The sequence below is a fragment of the Leucoraja erinacea genome, chromosome 35, assembly GCF_028641065.1.
Source record: "Leucoraja erinacea ecotype New England chromosome 35, Leri_hhj_1, whole genome shotgun sequence".
NCBI classification, from domain to species: Eukaryota; Metazoa; Chordata; class Chondrichthyes; order Rajiformes; family Rajidae; genus Leucoraja; species Leucoraja erinaceus.
The window spans coordinates 7,682,518-7,706,320 of record NC_073411.1 but is presented as its reverse complement, the minus strand read 5'-3'; the positions used below and the strand labels follow the sequence as shown (position 1 = coordinate 7,706,320).

General features: G+C 39.9%; 1 protein-coding gene across 1 annotated transcript in view; it reads left to right on the top strand.

Moving 5' to 3' along the window:
• The window catches only part of LOC129713281 (glutamine--fructose-6-phosphate aminotransferase [isomerizing] 1-like), a 55,251-nt gene extending 32,152 nt beyond the window's left edge, over nt 1-23,099 (top strand). Inside the window, exons 12-19 of the mRNA XM_055662231.1 lie at nt 323-420; nt 3,413-3,533; nt 6,018-6,175; nt 8,109-8,333; nt 10,712-10,804; nt 17,955-18,122; nt 18,227-18,388; nt 20,327-23,099. Of these exons, the coding sequence (XP_055518206.1) occupies nt 323-420; nt 3,413-3,533; nt 6,018-6,175; nt 8,109-8,333; nt 10,712-10,804; nt 17,955-18,122; nt 18,227-18,388; nt 20,327-20,371 (1,070 nt within the window). The 3' untranslated portion in view covers nt 20,372-23,099. The remainder of the gene's footprint in view (nt 1-322; nt 421-3,412; nt 3,534-6,017; nt 6,176-8,108; nt 8,334-10,711; nt 10,805-17,954; nt 18,123-18,226; nt 18,389-20,326) is intronic.
• Nucleotides 23,100-23,803: the final 704 nt, after the last annotated feature.

Sequence of the window (23,803 nt, the reverse complement as noted above, 5' to 3'; positions counted from 1 at the left end):
AAGTTGCCTCTTGGATTTGGGTGGGTCTGATAGGAATCCAGAATATTAATTTCACTCAGATTAGTAAAATGGTCATTTGAAATGCTGGTGTGTAAATATAAAATGGATCGTGGAGAAGTATTCTTTGCTCCATTGATGAATATTTGTAATGTTCTGTCGTCAGCAAGATCAAATTATATATCTGGCTGGCTGTTTAACAAGAAGGAACAAATACTATGACCCAAGTGACTTGTTTATATTATTCATCAACAAATTAATTTTTGTTGTGGTAACTGATGCTCATTTAAAAATGAGTGATGAATGTCTGTCTGTCCTTTCACAGTAATACTTGGCGGTTTACAAGATCACATCAAGGAGATTCTGCGATGTAGGCGCTTGATTCTCATTGCCTGTGGGACGAGTTTCCACGCCGGTGTTGCTGTAGGTATATCTTTGTGATACACGCGTTTAAATTATAGTTTTCCCTCCTCATTGCTGGAAGCCATGATAAAGCAAAAGACTTCTTGCACCAGATGAAGAAGTTTTGCAGAAGTGGAAACAACTATGGTGGTACTGAGCATCCTACTGGTGTCCGCCCTTTTATTTTGCTGATTGCGAAAATTTCCTGCTCCTTAAGGCACACTTTGTGCCTGGGCTTGGATTTTGCTCAGTCACGCATCCATGCTGTGCTCAGCAGTTCCGTTCCTTTTCATGGCAACATCGGAGGGAAATCTATGTAGCAGAAATTATAATCCTGAAAGAACGCTGCACGTCCATTAAAAGCTAATCTGATCGGGTCCAGGCCAACAACCACCTGCTTCGAGCTATTCCAACCCTTTGACTACACACAGGCTGACAAAAGCCTGCCTGGAAACAAACAGTCCAGTGCTTCCCTGGTATGGTTGACTGAAAAGCAATCTCTCTTTAAGCTTGACACAATTAAACAGCATCAACATATGGCCTTAAAGAGGGTTGGTAACTGAAAATGCTCTTGCATCAATCATTTTTAAGTAAAACCATGATGGGTCAATTTGACTTTGTGGTTGTGCTGAGTCAGTAAGCTGTTGCCTGAAGCTCCCCACCTCGCATTTGAGTAGGCACCCCAGTGCAACATTGATGAATTCTTTGCCAGATGAAGCATGAATTTATTGTTCTAACGCCTTATTAAGGTAATACTTGAAATGTAAATGTATTGCATTCAAAATTATTAGTGTTGGGTGACGCAGCTGGTAGAGCTGCTGCCTCAGCTGGCTCAGAGGCCTGGGTTCGATCCTGATCTAGGGTGTTCTCTGTGTGGAGTGTGCAATTTCTCCCTGTGTCCGTGTGGATTACCTCTGGTTTGCTTCCTCATCCCAAAGATGTGTGTAATTGCAGGTTGATTAGCTGTTGCAAATTTGCCCCTAATGTGCAGGGAGTGGATGAGAAAGAGGGATAACATAGAACTAGTGTGAATGGGTGGTCGATTGTCGGCGTGGACTCGGTGGATCGAAGGGCCTGTTTCCATGCTGTATCTTTCAATCAATCAGCATTCAAAAGCTGATCATCCAGTCCTGTTTGGATCATTTGCAATTTGTATAAATTGCTGAAATAAAAGTGGCTGATTCATAAAAGCAAAGTAAATGTCATGTCCTCCAGGATCTGATGAGTTGCTGTACAAACATAAAATTAATTGGTGATTTTTCTTGGTCTGAGACCAATCATTACTTTGTGATGAATTGGTATTCCCATCAACAGGGTCTTCGGCTATTGGGGATTTATGGTTGCTGCTGTGTGTCATGCTGTTATTACTGTGTTCTAATGAGACAGTAGATTTTTTGAAGGATTGTTTTTTAAATATCCAATCTAGATCTATCTATAAAGTGCTCTACAAAACTTGCATATGCCTTGCATTGTAAATCTTGAACTCTCTGCCACAGAAGGTAGTTAAGGCCAGTTCATTGGCTATATTTAAGAGGGAGTTAGATGTGGCCCTTGTGGCTAAAAGGGATCAGGAGGTATGGAGAGAAGGCAGGTACAGGATACTGAGTTGGATGATCAGCCATGATCATATTGAATGGCGGTGCAGGCTCAAAGTGCCGAATGGACTACTCCTGCACCTATTTTCTATGTTTCTATGTTTGATCATTTACTTAGTTTATTACAGTGGCATTGTCTACTGGAAATGATGTCTGCAAACTAATCGGATGTCCAACACCTCACAACTCTTGGGCTCAATATCTCGGGTCCATTCCTTAACTCCCCGTTTTGCATCTCAAATCATTTACGGTGCAGAGACTGCTTATACTGCACACATTTCACCTTTCTCCTCTTTACTTAACCTAAACAAAATATCGATCTATTTGGTCGTCCCTTGTGTAAGTATCCAGGATTGCCTTAAATATCTCTCTGGGGTTTGCCTCAATCTCCATACTGATGTAAATATGATTGCATTGGAGTGGGTGCAGAGGAGATTTACCAAGATGTTGGCTAGGATGGAATGTTTCAGTTATGCTAGTTTATGTTCTTCGGGACCCTTCTTCAGGCTGAGGGGAGGACCTGAAATTTCAAAATAATGACGGGGATGGATGGTGAGGACATTTTCTCCATAATGGAGACATCTGAAACAAAGCAAAGATGAGGAGGGTCAGAGGGGATACAAGGATGGTTACAGTGTGAAACTCACTGCATGAGAAGGTGATGGAGACAAATACTCCAACAACATGATAAAATAACTCATACTGCAGTGAAGACAAAAAGTAAACAGCATTGGAAAAAAAAATAAGTGGGCAGCACTTTGGCACAGTGAGTAGATATGCTGCCTCACTGCTCCTGAAATTCACATTTGATCCTGACCTTTGGTGCCATCTGTTGCAGTTTGCACTTTCTCCCTGTAACCACATGGATAGCCTTCTGTTTCCTCCCACATCCCAAAGATGTGTAGGGTTGGTAAGTTAATTGGCCACTGTAAATTGCCCCAAGTGTGTGAGTGAGTGATAGAATCTGGCGAGTGCATGTGAATATGGGAAGAATAAAAAGTGGAATTAAATTTTTAAAAATCAAATAATGTAGGATTGCACAAATGGGTAGTTGTTGATTGGCTTGGAATCATTGGTCTAAAGAACCTTTTGTACTGTGACTGATTCTGTGTCCAGTGAAAATGCATATTCTCCACACTGTCGAACCCTTTCATAATATTAAAAAGTTCTGATTAAGTCACCGTTAATCAGTATTTTTCTCAGGAATTTGCAAATAAAAGAAGAGAATTTATAGGTGAGCTGTTTTTTTGTGTTCATGTAGACTGATTAAGAGCTAAGGGAATTGCGCAGAGCTTTGGGTTTGTTTGTCTAAATTCTTAGAATCGCACTTTGCCCGGTTCAGCTCCCGGAGCAAAGCAGGAAGTATTAGTTTACAAGCGAAACCTGAGTGTGTACTTTGTTTTTCTGTGGGTTTTAAGACTCGACAGGTGCTGGAAGAACTTACAGAACTGCCTGTCATGGTTGAGCTTGCCAGCGACTTCCTGGACCGAAACACTCCCGTCTTTAGAGATGATGTCTGTTTCTTCCTCAGTCAATCAGGTACTTCATTAAAATATATATACATACCATTTAGGATTCTCGCCGTAAATGTTTTACAGGTCAATATTTGTTTTAGAAGTTCCATGTCAGTGTGAATGGCATTAACTTCTATCAAATAAAAAAGCTCTGAATTCATCCTTCCCCCAACTCTAATTGTCCTGCACGTTCCTCTGTTTGCACCCATATATTATCACCTCTTCCAGAACCAACAATGAACCATTGTGGGTTCCACCTTTCCTTGGTCATCGGTGCTGACTCTGATTTGTTCTGATCCTTTTCATACCTCTAGGTTCCCACACCCCTGACTCTCAGTCTTTACGAGGGTCAAGGCCCAAAACGTAACCTATTCCTTTTCTCGAGAGATGCTGCCTGACTCGCTAAGTTACTCCAGCATTTCGTCTCTATCCTCAGTGTAGACCAGCATCTGCAATTTCTTTGCACACAATTTGTAAAGCCTCTGCCAAGATCAATTTAAGTGTAAACGGATAAAATTTGGATTCATGTCTGTATGCTTTCCTGGTCTGCTTAATTCCCAATTGATTTGTGAAGTCCTGAAGTGATAAGGGATGGTGATTTCCCAAAGGAAGCATGGAAGAATCGGATTGGCAAAATGGTAGTAGTTAGCCTCCCTAGTAACAGGTTTGGGAGTCTTTAATGTTTTTTCTGCTTGCAAGAACATAATGATATTTGGTGGTGCATATGAAGCTTGAAGATGAGATGAGTGGGAGTTGGAGAATCAGACAATTGTGGAAGGTGCCATTGATGGACAAGCAGTCATATAAAGTGATAGAGTAATATAGCACAGAAACAGGCTTTTTGGTCAGACTTGCCCATGTGGACCAAAATCCCCCATTCTAAGCTAGTCCCATTTGCCTGCATCTGACTAATATACCTCAAACCTTTCCTATCCCCGTACCTGTCCTAATGTCGTTTAGATGTTCAAGGGCATGTTGAAACTCAGTAGTGGCACTGGAAGAATTGTTACCTCACTGGTCCAAAGACCCAGGTTCAAACCTGACTTCTGGTGCGTCTGTTTGGAGTTTGCTTGTTCTCCCTGTGACTGCTTGAGTGCTCTGATTTCCCCTCGAGTCCCTAAGGTATGCAGATCGGTAGATTATTTGGCCACTGTAGGTAGTGAATGTAGGTGAGTGGCAGAATCTGGGGATAGTTTATGGAAGTGTAGGGAGAATAAAAAGGAATTAATGAAGGATTGGGGTAATTAGGTGCTTGATGGTTAGCAGTCACTGAGTTGAAGGGCCTATTCTGTGCTGCGTAACCCATGGTCTTAAGTCATTATAGATGTTGGAAATCTGAAATAATAAGATAAATTGCTGGAGATATTTAATAGGTCAAGAAGCCCCTTGAAGAGAAAATCAGAATGAATGTTTTAGGTTGATGACCTCTGAATGGAGCTGGTAAATGTTATTTGAAGGGTAAATGATAGAGTGAAGACCAGGTGAGATTAAGTAATGAATTAATTAATTTGAGAAGATTCTACAATTCAGAATCAAATGATATCTGAAAATACAGGGAGAGAGGAAAAAAAATCCTGGAAACGTCAAATACAAGACTAGAATTCAACAATTGCAGATAATCAGACATTCCGGTCGGATGGAAGATTATTTATCTGAAACATGAACTCATTTTCTATCTCCAAAGATGCCAACTGACTTGCAGAACATTTTCGGAATTTTCTATTTTTAATTGCAACAACATATTGTTTCATTTATATTGTGTCTTAGAATTGTACTGTGCAAAGGTGAAAATGCATCTGTGAAATACTTTTAAGTCCCCTCAGTCATATTCTTGAAAAATATGACTGAGGAGACTTAAAAGTAATATATTTCACAGTGGCAATTTCACCTTTGCACAGTACAATTCTATGACACAATATAAATGAAACCTCGGGACTAAATGAGCTAATGTCTCATTTCCAAGGCGTACAGGAGGGCTTGCCAACTGTATATTAAGTATTGCTAGACCCACACCACAGGAGTAGGAGTGGGGGCTTCAGCTTATCAATGCTGTTTAACTTTTCTGATAGATCACAGTATCTTAACTTCATCTGTGTACCTTGGTACCATGCCTAAAACAAATACTCACATTTTCAGATTTGATATTTTGAATTGAACTTCAATTTTTTAGTAGAAATCTCCCCATTTCTGACCGTTGTTATCTTGTGCAATTTAATATTACTAACTCTATCTTTAACATTGTACCTGCTATTCTATATTCTATCAGAATAAATAAACACCTAATTTATCTCAGTTTCCAAATATTTTAATGATATCAATTAGATCACCTTTAATGTTAAAACTTAAGCAAATAGTCCGGAATGTACTATTTATTTCCACCCAGAAGTGCTGTTTGACCCAATGAGTTCTTCCAACAGATTGTTGCTTCCGATTCCAGCATCTGCAGTCTCTTGTGTCTCCAATAATAGATGCACATTGTCCTTACCTGATTGATTTTGTTTATTTCCAGGGGAAACAGCTGACACTTTGATGGCACTGAGGTACTGTAAGGAGCGGGGAGCCCTGATTGTGGGTATTACAAACACAGTTGGCAGCTCTATCTCTCGTGAAACCGATTGTGGTGTCCATATCAACGCTGGGCCTGAAATTGGAGTTGCCAGCACAAAGGCAAGTCTTTCGGAATTAATATTCTGAAAATCTTGTCTGCAATAGCATCACAGGCATGTAGGCTCTGACAGCTAACAAAATATAAATTATACAGGACTGTGAAACGGAGAAAAACCGCAAAAGCAAGACATTAGTGCAATAACACAATTGGATATTGTCCATGGTAGTGCAAGAGACAGTCCGTAGCATTGTGTTGCTGAGGTAAGGATTAGGATTGTGCAGGTTGGTTCAAGAACCTAATAGTTGTAGGAAAGCAGCTGTTCCTGAAGCTGGTGGTGTGGGACTTCAGGCTTTTATACCTGCTGCCTGATAGTAACACTAAGAAGAGGGCATGAACCAGATGGTGGAGATGATAAATGCTGCTTTCTTGAGGCAGCGTTTTGTATTGATGCTATCAATGGTGGGAAGAGCTGTACCAGTGATGCCTTGTCCTGAGTCCACCAGTCTCTACAACTTCTGTTCCTATGCCTTTGAGAAGACACACCTAGCCTTGATGCAACCAGTCGGGGTACTTTCTATAGTCTTTCTGTAGAGGTTTTAGATTATTCAGCAACATGCTGCATATCATCAAGGTTCCAAGAAAGTAGGCACCCTGGCATCCTTTCTTCATGATTTTTGTCTGTGCTGGGACTTGGACAGATCATTCAAGATGTTAAGCCCAGAAATTTGAAGTTGCTAAGCCAGAAAGATTGAGTACAGCATACACAAGGAATCATGTGCGTGCATCTTGTGCATTTTTAAAACGTACTCCTTTTCCACAGCCACTGATCAGCATCGTAGATTTTAGTGGGCCCCATTTTGACGAGTTGTCCTTTGCTTCAAAACAGAATAAATATGAATGAGAGTAAGGTTTCATAAAATTAAACGGTTGCAGGCACTGTACTGGAAGTTCTGGCTTGTTTTCCTGTTTCTGACACTAACAGTCTGTATATATGGGTAAAGGAAATACCATTTATACAATCCCTTGCACTAAAATTGATAAAGTATTTGTGCTAGAAATCTGTTTCTGTTTATAAGGCATAGAATTATGTCAGTTAGCTACATTTTTCTCCGTTAAAAGCACTCTGCTCTTTCCCTCGGAGAGCGATCATGGAAAATAACTGGAGTCTGTCAGGAGGATACGAGTAGGGTTTGTTTGTTTGGGAGATTTATTTTGCTATGTGTCTGCATTAGCAATAGTCCACCCTTGTGCTTTGTGTGGCATATAAATCTGGTACATATCACTCACTAGTTTCAAATTGGCCCAGAAAGCAGCAATTAGAGAAGTGTGTACAGAGAATGAAACAATTCATCTCTTCCCCCGTGGCTGATGTTAAGCTCGGGTAGTGATGCTGATTTTAATGTTAGTTTTTAATTTAAAAGTAACATCCTATCTTTAACATTCAACTTTCGTCTTAGGCACACAATGTTAAGGCTTTTCAATCCCACTCAAGCAAGGCAGATATATATATATATTACAATATCTCGCAAAGCAATCCCTTTATTTTGGCTTTAAAACATAGAACAAGCATATGCAAATCTCTTTTATTAAGATTGAATCAGTTCCTTTGCTTCTGCTAAAAATTAGTGTACCAATTGAGGCAACTCTTGCAGTGAAGTTCCAGTGTGCCCAGGGTTATTATCCTTCATCTTGGTTATTACTTTGATGTCCATCTGTTATTTTTAATATAAGATTGACTTCAGTGGTGAATACAAGCTTAGTAGTAGAGCTAAGCATGATAAAGTTAGAGTGATTTAGTTGCCATGGGTTTCAAGACCTTTGCATTTCTTTCATATTTCCAATCGGCAGCCAAGTAACTGATTGTGTGCATTAGAATGACTTGTGCTCTTAGTATTATTGAGATTGAGTGAGAGTGGAACTTGCTATCTTTGTGTCCTCCAACATGTTGGAACTTAACCAACAATAACTAGCACTGTCTGGTTTTCCATCCAGGCTTACACCAGCCAATTTATCTCACTGGTGATGTTTGCACTGCTGATGTGTGAAGACAGAATTTCGATGCAGGAGAGGAGAAAGGAGATTATTCGGGGTCTGAAGGCACTACCAGGTAAACAAGTGGAGCATTCAACGTCTAAAGTTAATGCATGCAAGCATCTCTGGGAACCACATCAGAAAAAAAATAGCAAACACAGTCAAACAAGGCAAATTACAGAACCATTAAATATATAAATTTCAAGTTTTTCTTTTCGGTTTCATCCCCTTTGCCATCATTTGACTTTCTGTGTCAACAATGGGTACATTTCCAGAATCTCCACATGTTTAAAGTTTTATCTCAAATATTAAATGCTTTGGTAGATTCAGTAAAATGTTTCAATTTTCAACCCTGTTGCAGAAGTCTCCTGCATCAAAGGCGATAATGTCAGACGTAAATGACTGTCAGACTGATTGTATTTGCATGAAAATGGCAAAATAGATTCCATTTTAAAAGCAGTTGATAGTGCAATTCCCAGCATTGTACAAACCTGTTGTGCATGATCATAGGACCATGTTACATGAAATATGAAACATGTAAATATTACAACTTGGACCAGGCCGATAGTCCTCCTTTTGTGCTTTTTTGTTCTCGGCACACGCATCCAGCAGCATATCCACCGATTCCTTTTAGTCCACAGTCTATTGACATTGAATTGATTATACTTGAAAAGAGTTCCCTGCTTCATAATCCTCGGAGAAATTAAATTTATTTTCCTCTCGAATCCAAAATGGCCAACCCTATTCATGTTATTCCAGACAGAGAAACAGTAGCTCAGAATTTATTCTGTAATTCTCTCTTAAAAGATTTAAATTAGATAAAGTTATCTGGGAGGTCTTTAATTTCATTCTCTAAGATGAATTGAGCCCTCTCAACTGCAGTGAGAGTACAGTGAAGAACATTTTAGATGGTATCTTAAGCACATACATCTCATGTGACAGAATCTGGCTCCATTCTGAACTTTGTGTTTTAAATATCTGGAATCAGTCACTATGAAAGCACTTGTGGGATGTAGAAACATTGGGGTAAAAAACTAGGAGATATGTAATGGTTGTGAAGCCGTAATCCTACCAAAAACGACAGTGCTGAGATGTGAACAAAAATGGAAAACTTGAATATGTAGCAAATGCTGGATATGCATCTTCAAGATCAGTGCCAGTAAAATGCTGTTTGCTTTTCATGAGAAACCTTTCATAGTTTAGTTTAGTTTATTATTGTCATTTGTACCAAGTTACAGTGAAAAGCTTTTTTGTTGCCTGCTATCCAGTCTGTGAAAAGATTATTCATTATTATAATCAAGTTGTCCATAATACACAGATACAAGATAAAGGGAATAATGTTTAGTGCAAAGTAAAGTCCAATTAAAGATAGTCCGAGGGTCTCCAATAAGGTAGATGGTCAGTCAGGACCACTCTCTAGTTGGTGATAGAATATTTAGTTGCCTGATAACAGCTGGAAATAAACTGTCTCTGAATCTGAAGGCATGTGTTTCATACTTCAGTAATTCTTGCCTGATGGGACAGGGGACAAGAAGGAATGACTAGGGAGAGAGTGATCAGAATTGGGCAAGGGGGACAAGAAAATCCCTTTGTAAAATGTTATTTACATTTGAAACGGGGATAGCCACAAAACACTTGCTCTTACTCTGCCTTATTTTTGCTGATGTAGTTCTCTGTTCATCAGTAACCATGTGGAATAAATGCTCCAGCACTAAGTAGGGATGATGCACTGTTAACACATTACACTGCTTTTGAAGTTGTGTGCGGTTGATCGGCTTGCATCTCTTTGGATGCTCATTGATGGGATGATGTGTCCCAGCAAATCTGTCCCAACCAGTGAAACCCCTCAATTTCTAATTCTACCTCTTTCCCTGCCACTATAGTATTGATCGGATTGAAATGAATGATATTAATCTTTGATTTCTGATAATATTGAGGCATGTTACCCAGGGACCTGTGAGATACATGGGATGATGTGTCCCAGCAAATCTGCCCCAGCACCTGACCACCTGGTGTGCCGACAAAACCAGTCGACTTCAGAAGGAGGCAGTCATACCGCCCCATATCAATTTATAAATTCTGCAATTCCCTATCCAAGCTGATCTTTCCCTGACCAACTTTTACCGCTGTACCACTATATAGTATTGATCAGATTGAAAACGGGATGATATTAATCTTTGATTGCCATGATAATATTCTGAGGGGCATGTCATCAAAGACCCCTCAGGGACCTGTGTTTGATCCTCCCACAACGGTCACAAGTTGTAGAGCAGGATGAGGAAAAGCTTCTAAATTCAGGATTAATTCGGAGTGATTTTCTCTGTTTTTTGTTTAAAACCTTTTCATATTGCTCTCTTTCTATTTCTATTTTTTTCTGCTTTTTTCTGTTTACAACTACTACTTTTTCTTTCGTTGTACTGATACATTTTTCTCGATCCCACTTTCTTGTTTGAATTACCTATTTCCATTTTTAATTATTCGTGATTTTGTTTTACATCTTTTAGATCTTTTAAAGCTGTTTCCTGTTTACCCATTATTTCTCGATGAGGAGATATTTTTAATAGAACCTTTTAGCAACAGAACTGTACCACCAACAGAAATCTGTTCTCATCATGGGCCGTGGTTATCACTATGCCACTTGTCTGGAAGGCGCATTGGTAAGTTGGTTGATGGAGTAGGGCTCCAAGCAGACTAAATGAAATGATTGAAAAGGGCGGCACAACTAGTCAACCTGCTTTCTTTCAGCGCCGGAGACCTGCGATCAATTCTGACCTTGAGTGCTGTCAGTGTGAAGTTTGCACGTTCTTCCTGTGACCACGTGGGTTTCCTCAGGGAGCTCCGGTTTCCTCCCACATCCTAACGTCTGCAGGCTTAGTGTAGTCGAGTGTTTAATTGTCATATGTACCGAAACAGAAATGATGAAATTCTTACTTGCAGTACCACAATAGGCTTATGAATTGTTTCCAGAACATCTTCAGCAGAGCTCCCTCAAAACAGAGAAGAAAGAGCTTTCTATATTTGATGGTAGTTTATTCACAATTAAGTAAAAATAATCCTTGCAGCTTGTGAATTATATCAAGTGTTTCAATGCGATTGGCTTTCAATGCAGGCTTAATATTTTCTGTATTTCCCCTTACCCGTCCTCCTTTACTGGGTTGAAATACAGTCTGGTTTAGGGGAGCAGATCTCTGGCAAGATGTAGAAGCTGTAATCAAATGCAAGAGTGCATACAATGACTGCCTTGTTTAGGAACTGCCTGTGGATATTGAAGCAGGAACAGATCTCACAACAAGGAAGGTAATGTCAAAACTCATATTAAAAAAAACTAGTCTCTAGTCTTACAAAGAGAACTTGTGTGGACAATAATTACTAAGCAAATAACGTGGCGCTCAATGAGGCCCAGGCAGGCAGCCCATAAACATGACTAGTGGAAGCATGCAGCAGTCTACAGTGCACCATACACACCCGTATTTAAGTAGTTCAGGCAGGAAGAGGGGTTAAATCAAGAAAATATAATTACTGTTTCATGGTGTTTTAGTTGTAAGTGATTATAGGAAGAGCCTGTCACATACCACTTTTTTTTTGTCAGAGAGTTACAGAGTGCACACTTCCAAAAATAAACTCAACTAAGGCCCTCATATGTGTGCAGGAAGGAACTGCAGATGCTGCTTTACACCAACTATAGACACTAAAATGCTGGAGTAACTCAGCGGGACAGGCAGCATTTCTGGAGAGAAGGAATGGGTAACGTTTTAGGTCGAGACCCTTCATATATTTGTGGTCATCAAGGCAACAACCTTGGCCATTGTGCTTCTCCCTAGAGGCAGTGAACTAGCTCAGTATATAGTCCAGATGTCTCAACGCCAGCAACCTGACCTGTATGTATGTGTGTGTGTAGAGTTGCTTGTCTCCCTTTGACTGTGTAGTTTTCCTGAGTGCTCCAGTTTCCTCTTGCATCTTAAAGATGGGTTGTTTTATAGGTTAATTATTTGCTGTAAATTACCACTGGTGTAAGTGGATCAAGGTGTGGTTGATGGACATTGGAGAGAAAATAGTTTGCAGAAATAAATGAGGGAGTGGGATTCCTCTGAGATTGGCATAGACTTGATGGGCCAAATGGCCTTTTCCCCATGTCGTGAGGGTAAATAAGAAATAATGCCAGGGAAATGCATCCTCCAGGATGTTGATCGGATATGTCAAATCTAACCTACTGTCCTGTGTTTGGTCAATAATTAGTCAAAACTAGGGTTACAGGTGTGATCTGTCGGAGGTGGGTTTTCTTCTGATTTTTCTATTTGTGTCCGCAACAATGAATGCCACTTCACGGTCAAAATGTATTCAAACATTGTTCTTATTGATGTTCATTTTAAATAATTTTTGACAACATTTTAAAGTCTTTGCTGTTATGGTAGGATTGCAACGATGGGACAATAAATCGACATGACTGTCACTACCTCTTATGAAATTAGTGGTTATTTTTTGTTTTCTAAAATTACATTGATGAATTGGAAATGGAGAAACTTGCAGTATATGTACACATCTTTGATGGACACATCTTTTAAAGATGTACACGTTGTTTAAAGTGGTAAACTAAGAAGGCTGCAAATAAGCTATGCAGGATTCATAACTATTTTGGGACATCATAATGAAGAAGTGTGATTATCCTTTATAGTTCACTAGAAAGATGTCATTTAGATTATTAAAAAATAGGCATATTTTAGTGGTCTGCACTAATTAAAAGAACAAAGTTAAATAATATTAAGAAAACAAACAAGCCACTTATTTGCTTTTACCTGTTCAGTTGCGTGCAATAACTCTATTTAAATGCCGGGCGTCATGTTATATATAATAGCCATGATTGGCATTAGGCTGAAGGAATCCTTGGCGCAAGTCATTTGTGCTCTGCTCCTGGACTCGGTGCTAAGTCAGCAGAAGAGCTGGGGTTATAGATCTGTAACCTAAACTTGAGCTCATTTCTGACTTCCACACTGCAAAACAAAGTTATGGATATCAGAGGCACACAGAGCAACTCGCTGGTAAATTTCTTTAGGACCATTGGAATAAAATGTTTAAGCCTTTGTGTTCCAATCGGGGCATCACATGGTTGGAAGGAAGCCATCACTCTGTGTGAAAGATGCCTAAGAGATTTGCTTGAAAGACAGAAATGAGAAAGTTTTTGCGTGGAGAGGCTGGGGAAGCTGGGGCTGTTCTCAAAGCAGCGAAGGCTTAAGAGAGGTACAATAGAGAAAGAGGAGTTCAAAAGATTTTTTGATGAATTAGTTTAGAGAAATGTGTCACTTCCGGAGGAGTCACTTGAGGGTACCGCCCAACAGGTATTCAAGAGAGACAAGAAACTGCAGATGCTGAAATGAGTAAAAAACAAAGTACTGAAGGAACTCGGGTCAGGCAGCATCTGTGGAGGGAATGGACAGTTGAGGTTTTGTGTTAGGACCTTTCTTCAAAACTATTAATCAACGCCTTAAAAAGGACCAGCACAAAGATAGTTGACAAAAGATCCAGTAGAAATGAATATCTTTTAATCAATACGTTATTAGGTTATGGACTGCAATGTTGTAAAAGGCAGAGGCAATCAAGTCGAGTTTATTGTCATATGTCCAAGGATGGTGAGCTAAAATGTCAATGATAATCTGGCTTGCTTCTGCATTTTGGACCCCAAAACATAAATTAAACAAGACTGAAAATTAATTTGTTTTTGTGTCCAAGATGTGGCAGCTGTAGTACAAGATGCAACACTGCAAAAAAAAAAGACATGAGTACAAAACATAGTTTGGAATAAACACAAACTTGTCCATGATGGTAAAGGGATCTATAGTGTTCTGTTGCTTCGGTAGGATTGGGGTTGTGTGGTCAATCAATTAATAGGGAATTGGATAAATACCAGAAGGGAATAACTGTGGAGCTGTGAGCGGCCACTGGGTAAAAACAACCAATTAATCAGAGTGCATTGCCAAGGAATTGACAAAAAACAATGGGATGCAAGCTCAACTTCTATGATTTTAAGGTTCACAATTCCATGCATTGGAATGCAACAAGTAAGACCACATTAAATTAAAAATGGGCGATTCAGCTTAGGTTAATTTGCAGGTGTGTGCAGGCCACGTCCTTGTAGAAGTATATTTTGGCACAAGAAAGCTATTACTGAAGTAGGATTTGTAAGAATTAATTATTGGCCCTTATTGAGATTCACACATATGTAAACAAAGATGAACCGTTCAATTCATCCTAATTGATGTTTCCTGACTGTGCAAATGGAATAAAAACACGTGCGGTTTGGAAAAAAAGAAAGAAATGCCAAGAAAACGGGAAATGTAAACCAAATTGAAATGGAAAATCGTATCGCATAATGGGAAGTGCAAATTAATAACAAGTTGTTGAGGGTGGGATTGTTTCTTAGTGATGGCACAGACCTTATCGTTTGTTCAGTAAAGTTAAACCTGGCCTAGATAAAAATCTAATTATACATTCTTCGAAGTATCAGGTTGTTTGCATTTGGTACTGTACTGATTCAGAAGTTCATTAATAGCTGATGTGTGCTTTGGCCTGAAATGGATGTTTCGATTCAATAGTAAAAATTTGCATTAACATTGTGTCCTCAATATTTCTAAAAATCTTTTTTATTGCATGTGGACTATGAAACAATATTTGAGATGAGTTATACAAAGAAATCGTTCAAGGAGCCAGCACAGGCATTGTGGTCCACCTGTGTTGTATTATTCCTCTGTGGTTCTTGAGGTTAAGAATGCCTAAATACTGTTTGTAAGGGCAGCATGGTGAGTTGCGCAGCTAATAGAGGTGCTGCCTCGTAGTGCCAGAGACCCAGGCTCCATTATGACCTCGGGTGCTGTCTGTCAGGAGTTTGTTTGTTCTCTCTGTGACTACGTAGGTTTCCTCCAGGTGTTTTGGGTTCCTCCCACATCTTAAAGACTTGCGGGTTTCGTAAGTTAATCGGCCACTAAAAATTACCCTAATGTGAATGGTGTGGATGAGAAAATAGTATAATATAGAACTAATGTGAATTTGTAACTGATGGTCAGCGTGGACTTGGTGGGCCAATATTTCAATGCTAGATCTTTAAACTAAACTGAAATCCTGATTGACCATAGATTACATATTCAACCCCACATTTTATTTTTTTGGCAGTTCATTTGTTGGTTCAAATTGAGCTATTTGAAATCCACAATAACATAAGTCTAATTTTTCTTATAACCTACTGAAGGAGATAAATAGAAAATAGGTGCAGGATGAGGCCATTCAGCCATTGGAGCGAGCACCGCTTTTTATTGTGATCATGGCTGATCGTCCCCTATCAATAACCCGTGCCTGCCTTCTCCCCATATCTCTTGACTCCACTAGCCCCTAGAGCTCTATCTAACTCTCTTAAATCCATCCAGTGATTTGGCATCCACTGCCCTCTGTGGCAGGGAATTCCATAAATTCACAATTTGCTGGTATTCCAGCTCCTGGTTCATGTTTTTCTTTGGCGTTTAGTTTGGAGGCACAGCATAGAAACAGGCCCTTCGGCCCATCAGTCTGTGCCGACCAACAATCACCCGTACACATTAGTTCTATCTTTCACACTAGAGACAATTTATAAAGCTATTAACCTACAAACTTACACGTCTTTGGAGCATGGGGGGAATCCGGTGCACTCGGAGGAAATCCAGGTGGTCACAGGGAGAGCGTACAAACTCTGTACAGGCAGCACCTATAGTCAGGATCGAACCTGGGTTTCTGGTGCTGTAAAGCAGCAACTCTACCAACTGTGCCACCCCTGTGCGAGTGACCCCCCACTCTTCATTTTGAGTATCCAACTGAAGCTGGAAAAGTTTATTTGAGTATGAAACTGAAGGGCTAGTTGGGAACGGTGGGCAAGAAAGCTATCCTCTTCAGAGAAGAGATAAAGCTCAATGCAAAATAAAATTACTATTTAGATATAAATAGCAATACATTTTGACAGTTTCATCAAATGTGTTAACTGGAATTACAATTACACCAGATGAATAATTCTAAAACTGTGTTGGCAACAACAGTCATCTTTCATGGCCAGACAGTCTCTGACAGCTGAAGACATTTTAATTCCCTTGGGTGAGGAAAATTATTATTTACAAAGCTGTAATTCTCCTTTATAGGCCATTCCTCAAAAATTAAGTGGGGAAAATTAAAAGCAAAATGTTACTTCCGCAGACGATAATTAACCTAATTGCTGCTTCTATGCTGCATGATCCCACTTGAGTGGCCTCCGCTGCCATTAATTAGATAAAGCACCATCTGAAATGAATCATTATTGTGGCACCAGAGGTCATGAATTCTGACTGCATGCAGAGAAAATCAATTGGAGCCATGTGTGAAGGAAGTGAATAGTTTGAACCTTGCATATCGTGTTCAAAATATAAAATTTTAATGCCCATATCCATCCATGCATAACCAAACATTCAACCTGCAAAATCTCTGAAAACAATATAATCGATTTGACCAGAAAATGAATCCCCTCACTGAATGTTCCTGCGAATGAGTTGCTGTGATCCTGACTTGCGGCAAGATTGGGAATTGCATTCAAGTTGGCTTATGAGGAGGTTGGTCGATAACTGGCGCTCACTAACTGCTACATGAAGTATTCGTATCTCAGCTGTGATTTCCAAAAATCTGGGTTACATCAGTAGGTTTTGAGCCTTAAAGAAAGGATTTATCATTCAAGAAAACAAAACTGGAAAATAACATCCTTTCAAACTGAAAACTAAATTGTAGCCTTGAGAGATTATTGCATGGGCCCTGAAGGAGAAAGGATTTTGTTTAGAGGAAGCTGCACTGCAATTATTTTCTTTGAGGTACTATCAGATACACAGATAAGTTACTGACCTAAAACACACTCCCTCATTTGATCAAGGCTCAGATCTGCGGTAGTCTCAGTGAAAGCAAACTTCCCTGTCCTGAGGTTGCTCAGATGATATGAAGATTGTTTTATCCATTGTTGAGCACATGGGGGATTCCTCCTATGAGATTTGGAGGACAAGGATTTTCACTGTGGCAACGAGCCAACAGACAAGAGAATTGCAGGAGAGATTATGTTTAAAACAGTTTAGAGTTTGTAGTAGCAGATTTCATCCAGAGGTGCAACGACTAATGTGGGGATGTACATGATAAACTTATCGTTTGCCCTGGTTAACCAAAATTCTGCTAGGGAAATGGTTCCAGTGAGATGAAAGAAGTGACTTGCCGTACAAGGGGAAGCAAATGAGCTGGAACAACAAACTTAAAGGCTCCATGATATAAAGCTAATAAACAATTGAAAGTTGGAAAATGTGAGGCAGCCTGATTTGTATACAAAATGGAATCGTATCATTGTTTAGTTTAGTTTTGAGATACAGCATGGAACCAGGCCCTTCGGCCCACTGAGTGTGCTGACCAGCAACTCCTGTGTACTAGTACTATGCTACGCACAGGGGACTATTTACAATTTTTACCGAAGCCAAAGTAGCCTACAAATCGGTATGTCTGAAGTGTGTGAAGAAACTGGAGCACCCTGAATAAAATCCACATGGTCATGGGGAGAACGTACAAATTGTACAGACAGCACCCGTAGACAGGATCAAACCCGAATCTCTGGACCTGTAACTCTACAGTTGCGCCTCCGTGCTGCCCGTTGTTATAGCACAGAAGCAAACTATTTGTCCCATGAAGCCACGGCAGGATTTTAGAGTAATCTGGTTTGTTACTCTCTTTGGCTTTTTGCAAGAATATATGCAAATTTTAAATTTAAGGTAATTTTATCCAATATTATTTTCACAGAAAATCAAAGAGATCACATATATGCATTCAGAAGGTATCCTGGCTGGAGAGCTGAAGCATGGACCTTTGGCCCTGGTGGACAAATTGATGCCAGTGATCATGGTGATTATGAGGGACCACACCTACGCCAAGTGCCAAAACGCTCTGCAGCAAGTCGTTGCACGGCAGGTACAGTGTTCATTGAGTTGTCTTAATTCAATTCGTAAGATCTTTTCACAATGCAGGAGACCACTAAGCTGAGTTTATTCCATTTGTGACTGTTACTCTTTCAGGGTCGACCAGTGGTTATCTGCGACAGAGATGATTATGAGACCATAAAGAGCGTTAACCGGGTAATAAAAGTGCCTCACTCCGTGGATTGTCTGCAGGGGATCCTCAGTGTCATCCCACTTCAGCTGCTCTCCTTCCATCTTGCTGTCCTGCGAGGATTTGATGTGAGTACATGCTTATGGTGTTTGTAATTCAATTCCCTTGTCTTGTGATGTAACCACAACATATACTGGGTAGCATTGTGGCACAACGGTAGAGTTGCTGTCTTACAGGACCAGGGACCCGGGTTCGATCCTGACTAAAGGTACTGTCTGTACGTTTTTCCCTGTGACCACTTTTCTGGGTTTTCTCTGGGTGCTCCAGTTTCCTCACACACTCCTAAGAAGTACAGGTTCGTAGGTTAATTTGGTAAGTCGTACAATTGCCCCCAGCGTGTGTATGTTAGTGTACAGGGTGATCGCTGATCAGCATGGACTCTGTCGGCTGAAGGGCCTGTTTTTGCACTGTATCTCTAAAGTATAAAGTAAAGTCTGAACCTTCCTAAAGCATGTGAAATCCAAATGCTGGAAGGGAAGACGCAAATGTCTGGGCCCTGAAATGATGTTGTCACATACTGAAAGAACATACAAAATAGTCCCACCATTAACCACCATTAGTTCCGCAGAAGCACCAGCATGGTCGTGAAGATAATAATCTAGTTATTCTCAGTGGGTTATTTAAATTGGTTATTACATTCACTGAAATGACAGAGGAGTCAAACATATTGAGTTATCACCCCCAGTTATCCCACTTGAAATGTCAGCTCCATGTAGGGCAAAGAATAACCTGAGATAAATTCAAGTGTGAAGATCTTAAATAATAACTGAAAATGCTATGAAAACACAGAATGTCGGTCAGCATCTAATAAAAGGGTCATTTCCTCATTAGAACAAAGCACCTGTGAGAAGTTATGGCTGAATTGTTGAGAATCTCTTTATATTTCGTGTATTGCTCCTGCCTGTATAATTTTAAGTATTTTTCTATTTGATTTGTGTTTTAAAACTTTAATATTGTGTGGAAATATTTTTTTCACTTGGTTGCAACCACGGTTGTTGGTTAATGGCTGTGGGTGGGGGCATCTCTGGGGCAAAACAGCTGTCCACCTGCCTGTATAATGATTATCAGTGCCACCCATTGTGGGCTGCTCTTTGAGATGTTGAAGCAAGAATAAAGTACAGGTATTTCTCAAATACAGAGGATTAAAACAGAAAGCAGCTGCTGATTTAACAACTTTTGATTCATTTGGTATTGTAAATATTAATTTGCTAATCCCAAAATCCCAAATCAAAAAGATGCTTTCAAGTGAGCAGGATGTATGACATTGCAACTGTGATTAGTGATATTACCGATGAAATGAGCAAGATTCCCACCCTAATTGCTGCCCAACATTCTTTACATCAAGGTGTTGTTATGTGCAGTCATCTGACATCAGGCAGGTCTAAAGAAGGGTCCCGATTTGAAATGTCACCTATCCTTTTTCTCCAGAGACGCTGCCTGACCCACTGACATAGCTTTGTCAGCGGGTCAGGCTTTGTTTGTTCAGTACCATGCGATGGAAAACATGTAGATTATTTAGATTTTTACTTTAGACTTTAGAGATACAGCACAGAAACAAGCCATTCAGCTCACTGAGTCCACACCGACCAGCAATCACTAACACTAACACGGAACAAATTACAAATTTATCAAAGCCAATTAACCTACAAACCTGTACATCTTTGGAGTGTGGGAGCAAACTGTAGCACTGGTGAAAACCCATGTGGTCACAGGGTGAACGTACAAACTACAGACAGCACCAGTAGTCAGGATAGAATCTGGGTCTCTGGCACTGTAAGGCAGCAGCTCTACCCCTGAGCCAGTGTGCCGCCTCTGTTGGGTCTAAAGTTGTTCCTTGGGTGAGGATTAGAATGGTTCTAAAGAATGTGAAACAGCATCACAGCCAGTGATGACAAAAAACATGTGGGAGTGGTTGGGGTGGGGAGGGAGAGGCAATGTAAACTATGGTAGGAGTGCCCTCCTACCAATGGAACAAATCACTAATCACATTTTATTCTTTCCTACAGGTTGACTGTCCCCGAAACCTGGCCAAGTCGGTGACAGTGGAGTGACACGAAGCTGTGGAACCCATGTGAAAGGCAGAAGGCCAAAACATTTTATAATCTGAACATACTCAACTTTTTTTTTAATATATATTTTAAGAAGTACATTCACCAACTGGGATAGATCTTTCTATTTTATATTTAGTGTAGTGCGATTACAGTGGGCTAGGTCCATTCCTCCATTATTAGATCTAAAGGGAAAACATTCGCAGTAGGGCTTTTTTCTATATTTTATTTTGTGCATTTTTTATCTATATTGATTAGTCAGTGTTGAGATTGGGTCTAAAATTAAGATTTTTGTTTGGTCCTTGTCATGTTTTAGTCTATGTGGAACACTGATCTCTATTTGTCAGAACTGTTCCACATAAGTGTTGCAACTTTTCCTTTGGACCAATTATTCACTGAGATCACGAAGGAAGCATGTGGCTATGAACTGGAGTAAAGGTTGTGGAGGCGATTGGGGCTCAGTTTGCTTTGCACGTTGGGATGAGAGGTGAACTCTTGCATTACCATGTGCTGTTGTAACTCAGCAGGTCAGTCAGCATCTGTGGAAGGAATGGAGAGGCAACATTTCGGATCGGGACCATTCGTCAGATAGCTGCCTGACCCACTGTGATCTTCTAGAGCTTTAATTTTGTTCAGACCGAAATGGAGCAAGAATGGAGAGGAGCTGCATTGAGAGAACCATGGGATGTCACAAATTCCTTATTTTGCAAATCAGCATCTCTTTAATTGAAAATTCTAATTTTTTTTTCCTTTCCCTTGCTGTCCATTTTGCTGCTGTCTTGAGAACTTTAAAACATGTGTCACCAAAAAAAAATATCCTAGATCCTAAATTACTTGTTTCCCTCATGTCCATGTGACGGGTCCCTCGGTGTTCCTCGAGCTTTGCAGGTATTTTAACGGGGTTTGTTTTATTGATTCGCAATTATTCCAATTGCAACTAATGTTGAACATTCAAAGAGGAAATTGTCCATCTAAAAGAACAGGAAGTAGGGATTTTGTAGTTAACAGGCCTCGCTCTTGAAAATGGCAGGAGCTGTTATGAGGTATTTAGGCAGCTCACTCACTTGCACTTTTCCCAACCATACATTAATATTTTTCTTCAAAATGTTGAGCGAAACACAAATGTTTCAAAACTGACCAATGATTGTTTAGGCTAAACTGGGACCCCATTGTCTGAATGATGTGATATTTATGATGGCTTAATACTTTATACTGTGATTTTTTTTTTAATTTAATGCAATCTTAAATGAATTTACAACTTGTGGAACAGAGTGTGTAGTAATCTATGGGGGTCCATGGCGTCCCTTTGGAAATGTGTCAGTAAAAACACAAATGGTGGAAAATCAGATGATGGCAAGCTTTTACAATCAGTTTCATATTAAACTTTCTCCAAGGATGTTCTTGCCTATCTCCTTGGATAAGTAGTGCTTTTGTGATTATGTGTATTATGAACACATGGAGTCAGTTTATTCTGAAACAGGCTTGTCTTCTGACCGTAGCTGCTTAATTACGGTATGATTGAAATGCATGGAGAATTTCAGGCTCCAGTACGGAGCATTCTGACATGATGCACACAGGCATTGCTTCTGGACCTGCCCTCTCCGATCAATGCTTTGTAATGGCTTTATAACATATCGCTCAAAACTGGAAAAATTGAAGGAAAATGTTGTATTGTACTTTAATGTAAATATGCAAACCCAAGTTTGTGACGTCTGAATCAGTTGTGGACCTGACACCACTGGATCTACTGCACATTTGTACAAGAGCTGTGAAACTGGTCCGCACCCCACACAGTGTTTGATTTGCCTCGACTCATCGGATGAATGATGGGGGGACAATGGAAAGGGATCTAAGAATAATTTTCCTTTCGCCTTGTCCAGCTCAACACCGCCCCTACCCAGCATTCGTCTGTGTAGCAATTAGCTGTGTGTTCACCTCCTTGTGAGTTTATTCACCCTCAGTATAGCATGGAGTAAATCTGGGGCCCTGGTCTGGGAATGGATTGTGGGCAAGCAGTTTAATAACTGGATTATTTCAAGTATTTACTGAGCCTACAATCCATAATGTTGTAAAGCTACCTTTGCACTTGATAGTGTTTTGCAGTCCCCCATCTCCATTACACATTCCTAGTTGAGAAACAGTGGACACAGATGCTCCTTCACATTCAGCTTGAATGGCATTGAATTTCAGCTGCAAATATAATGGGAATACAATAGACACTGGGGTCTGTTGCAGTTCAACCATCCTTTAAGAAATCAGCTTGTCTTGTGTTGGAACTTTGATTGTTGAGCATAGTGACTGTGGTGATGTTAGGGGCAACATCATCCTCCCAGAACGTATGGTGAATTGCAAAATGCAAAATAAACATAAGCATTGAACCAAAATGATTCATAATAACCACAACAATCACAATTTGTAATAGAATAACAAAAGACATTCGCAAAGTTTTATATATATATCTTTCAAGATTGGCATTCTTTGTAGTCAGAGAAATGATCATAAGCCTTGTTAGCACAGTATATGCAGCAGTAGTTCAGGACAAATAGGTGATGCAAAAACAATTAGTTAATCCACAGGCTCCTCCGTTTCCAGTCCCCAACCAATGTCAAGGTGATGAAGGAGATTAAGTATGAATATCAATGCATAGTCTAGGGGGGTTGTGTGTGTGTGTATGTTCTGATTACTATGTATAAACGTACTAAAACTAAACATAAAATAACATGAGAAGTAATATTTACACTTTGTTTTAATTATTTAAGAAACTTAGTTCCTCTTTTTTATGCTCTGCTGTCAATGTTAAGAAAGCTGCGGTACTGTTATAAAGGCAGGCAGCCACAGCACAGATGGTCGGTGGTTCACAGGTTGGTTCGCGAATACCTGGCTGTGAAAATAATGAGTACGGCAATGTACTGTCAAGGGTTTGTGCGTGTCTACGTGCGACTTATTTTCTGGGTTCAATTCCCCTGCTGCATCATGATATAACTAACCTAAAAGGTCAGTGTGAATAGTCAGCCATGACAAGTTGATTTTTCATTGTCTGCTACCTCCGTTTATGGTAAGACGTCAGAACAGGATGGTGTAAATGAAGCACATTTCAATCAGCAGCCACACCAAATTCCACAACTCCTGGACAAAAGCCAAATTATGACCTTTCATTTGACTACACTCCTTCAATCTTTCAAATTGCAATTGTGGTATTCTTCAGAACAATGAGAGAAAGTATTTCTACTGCATCGGAATCATGAAGCAAATATCACCAAAGGCTGCTATTTAAGGCATTGTTGAGAAATTGTTGATTTCAGTCATTGTAGAGCATTTAACACATAGCTGTCATTTGTTCTGCTCTTGTCTAAGGATAGGCTAGGTAATCATGTTCTGCACTGATGATTATTATCAAAAATATGTTGAATGTTTGTTCCCTGTTTGTTCAAACAC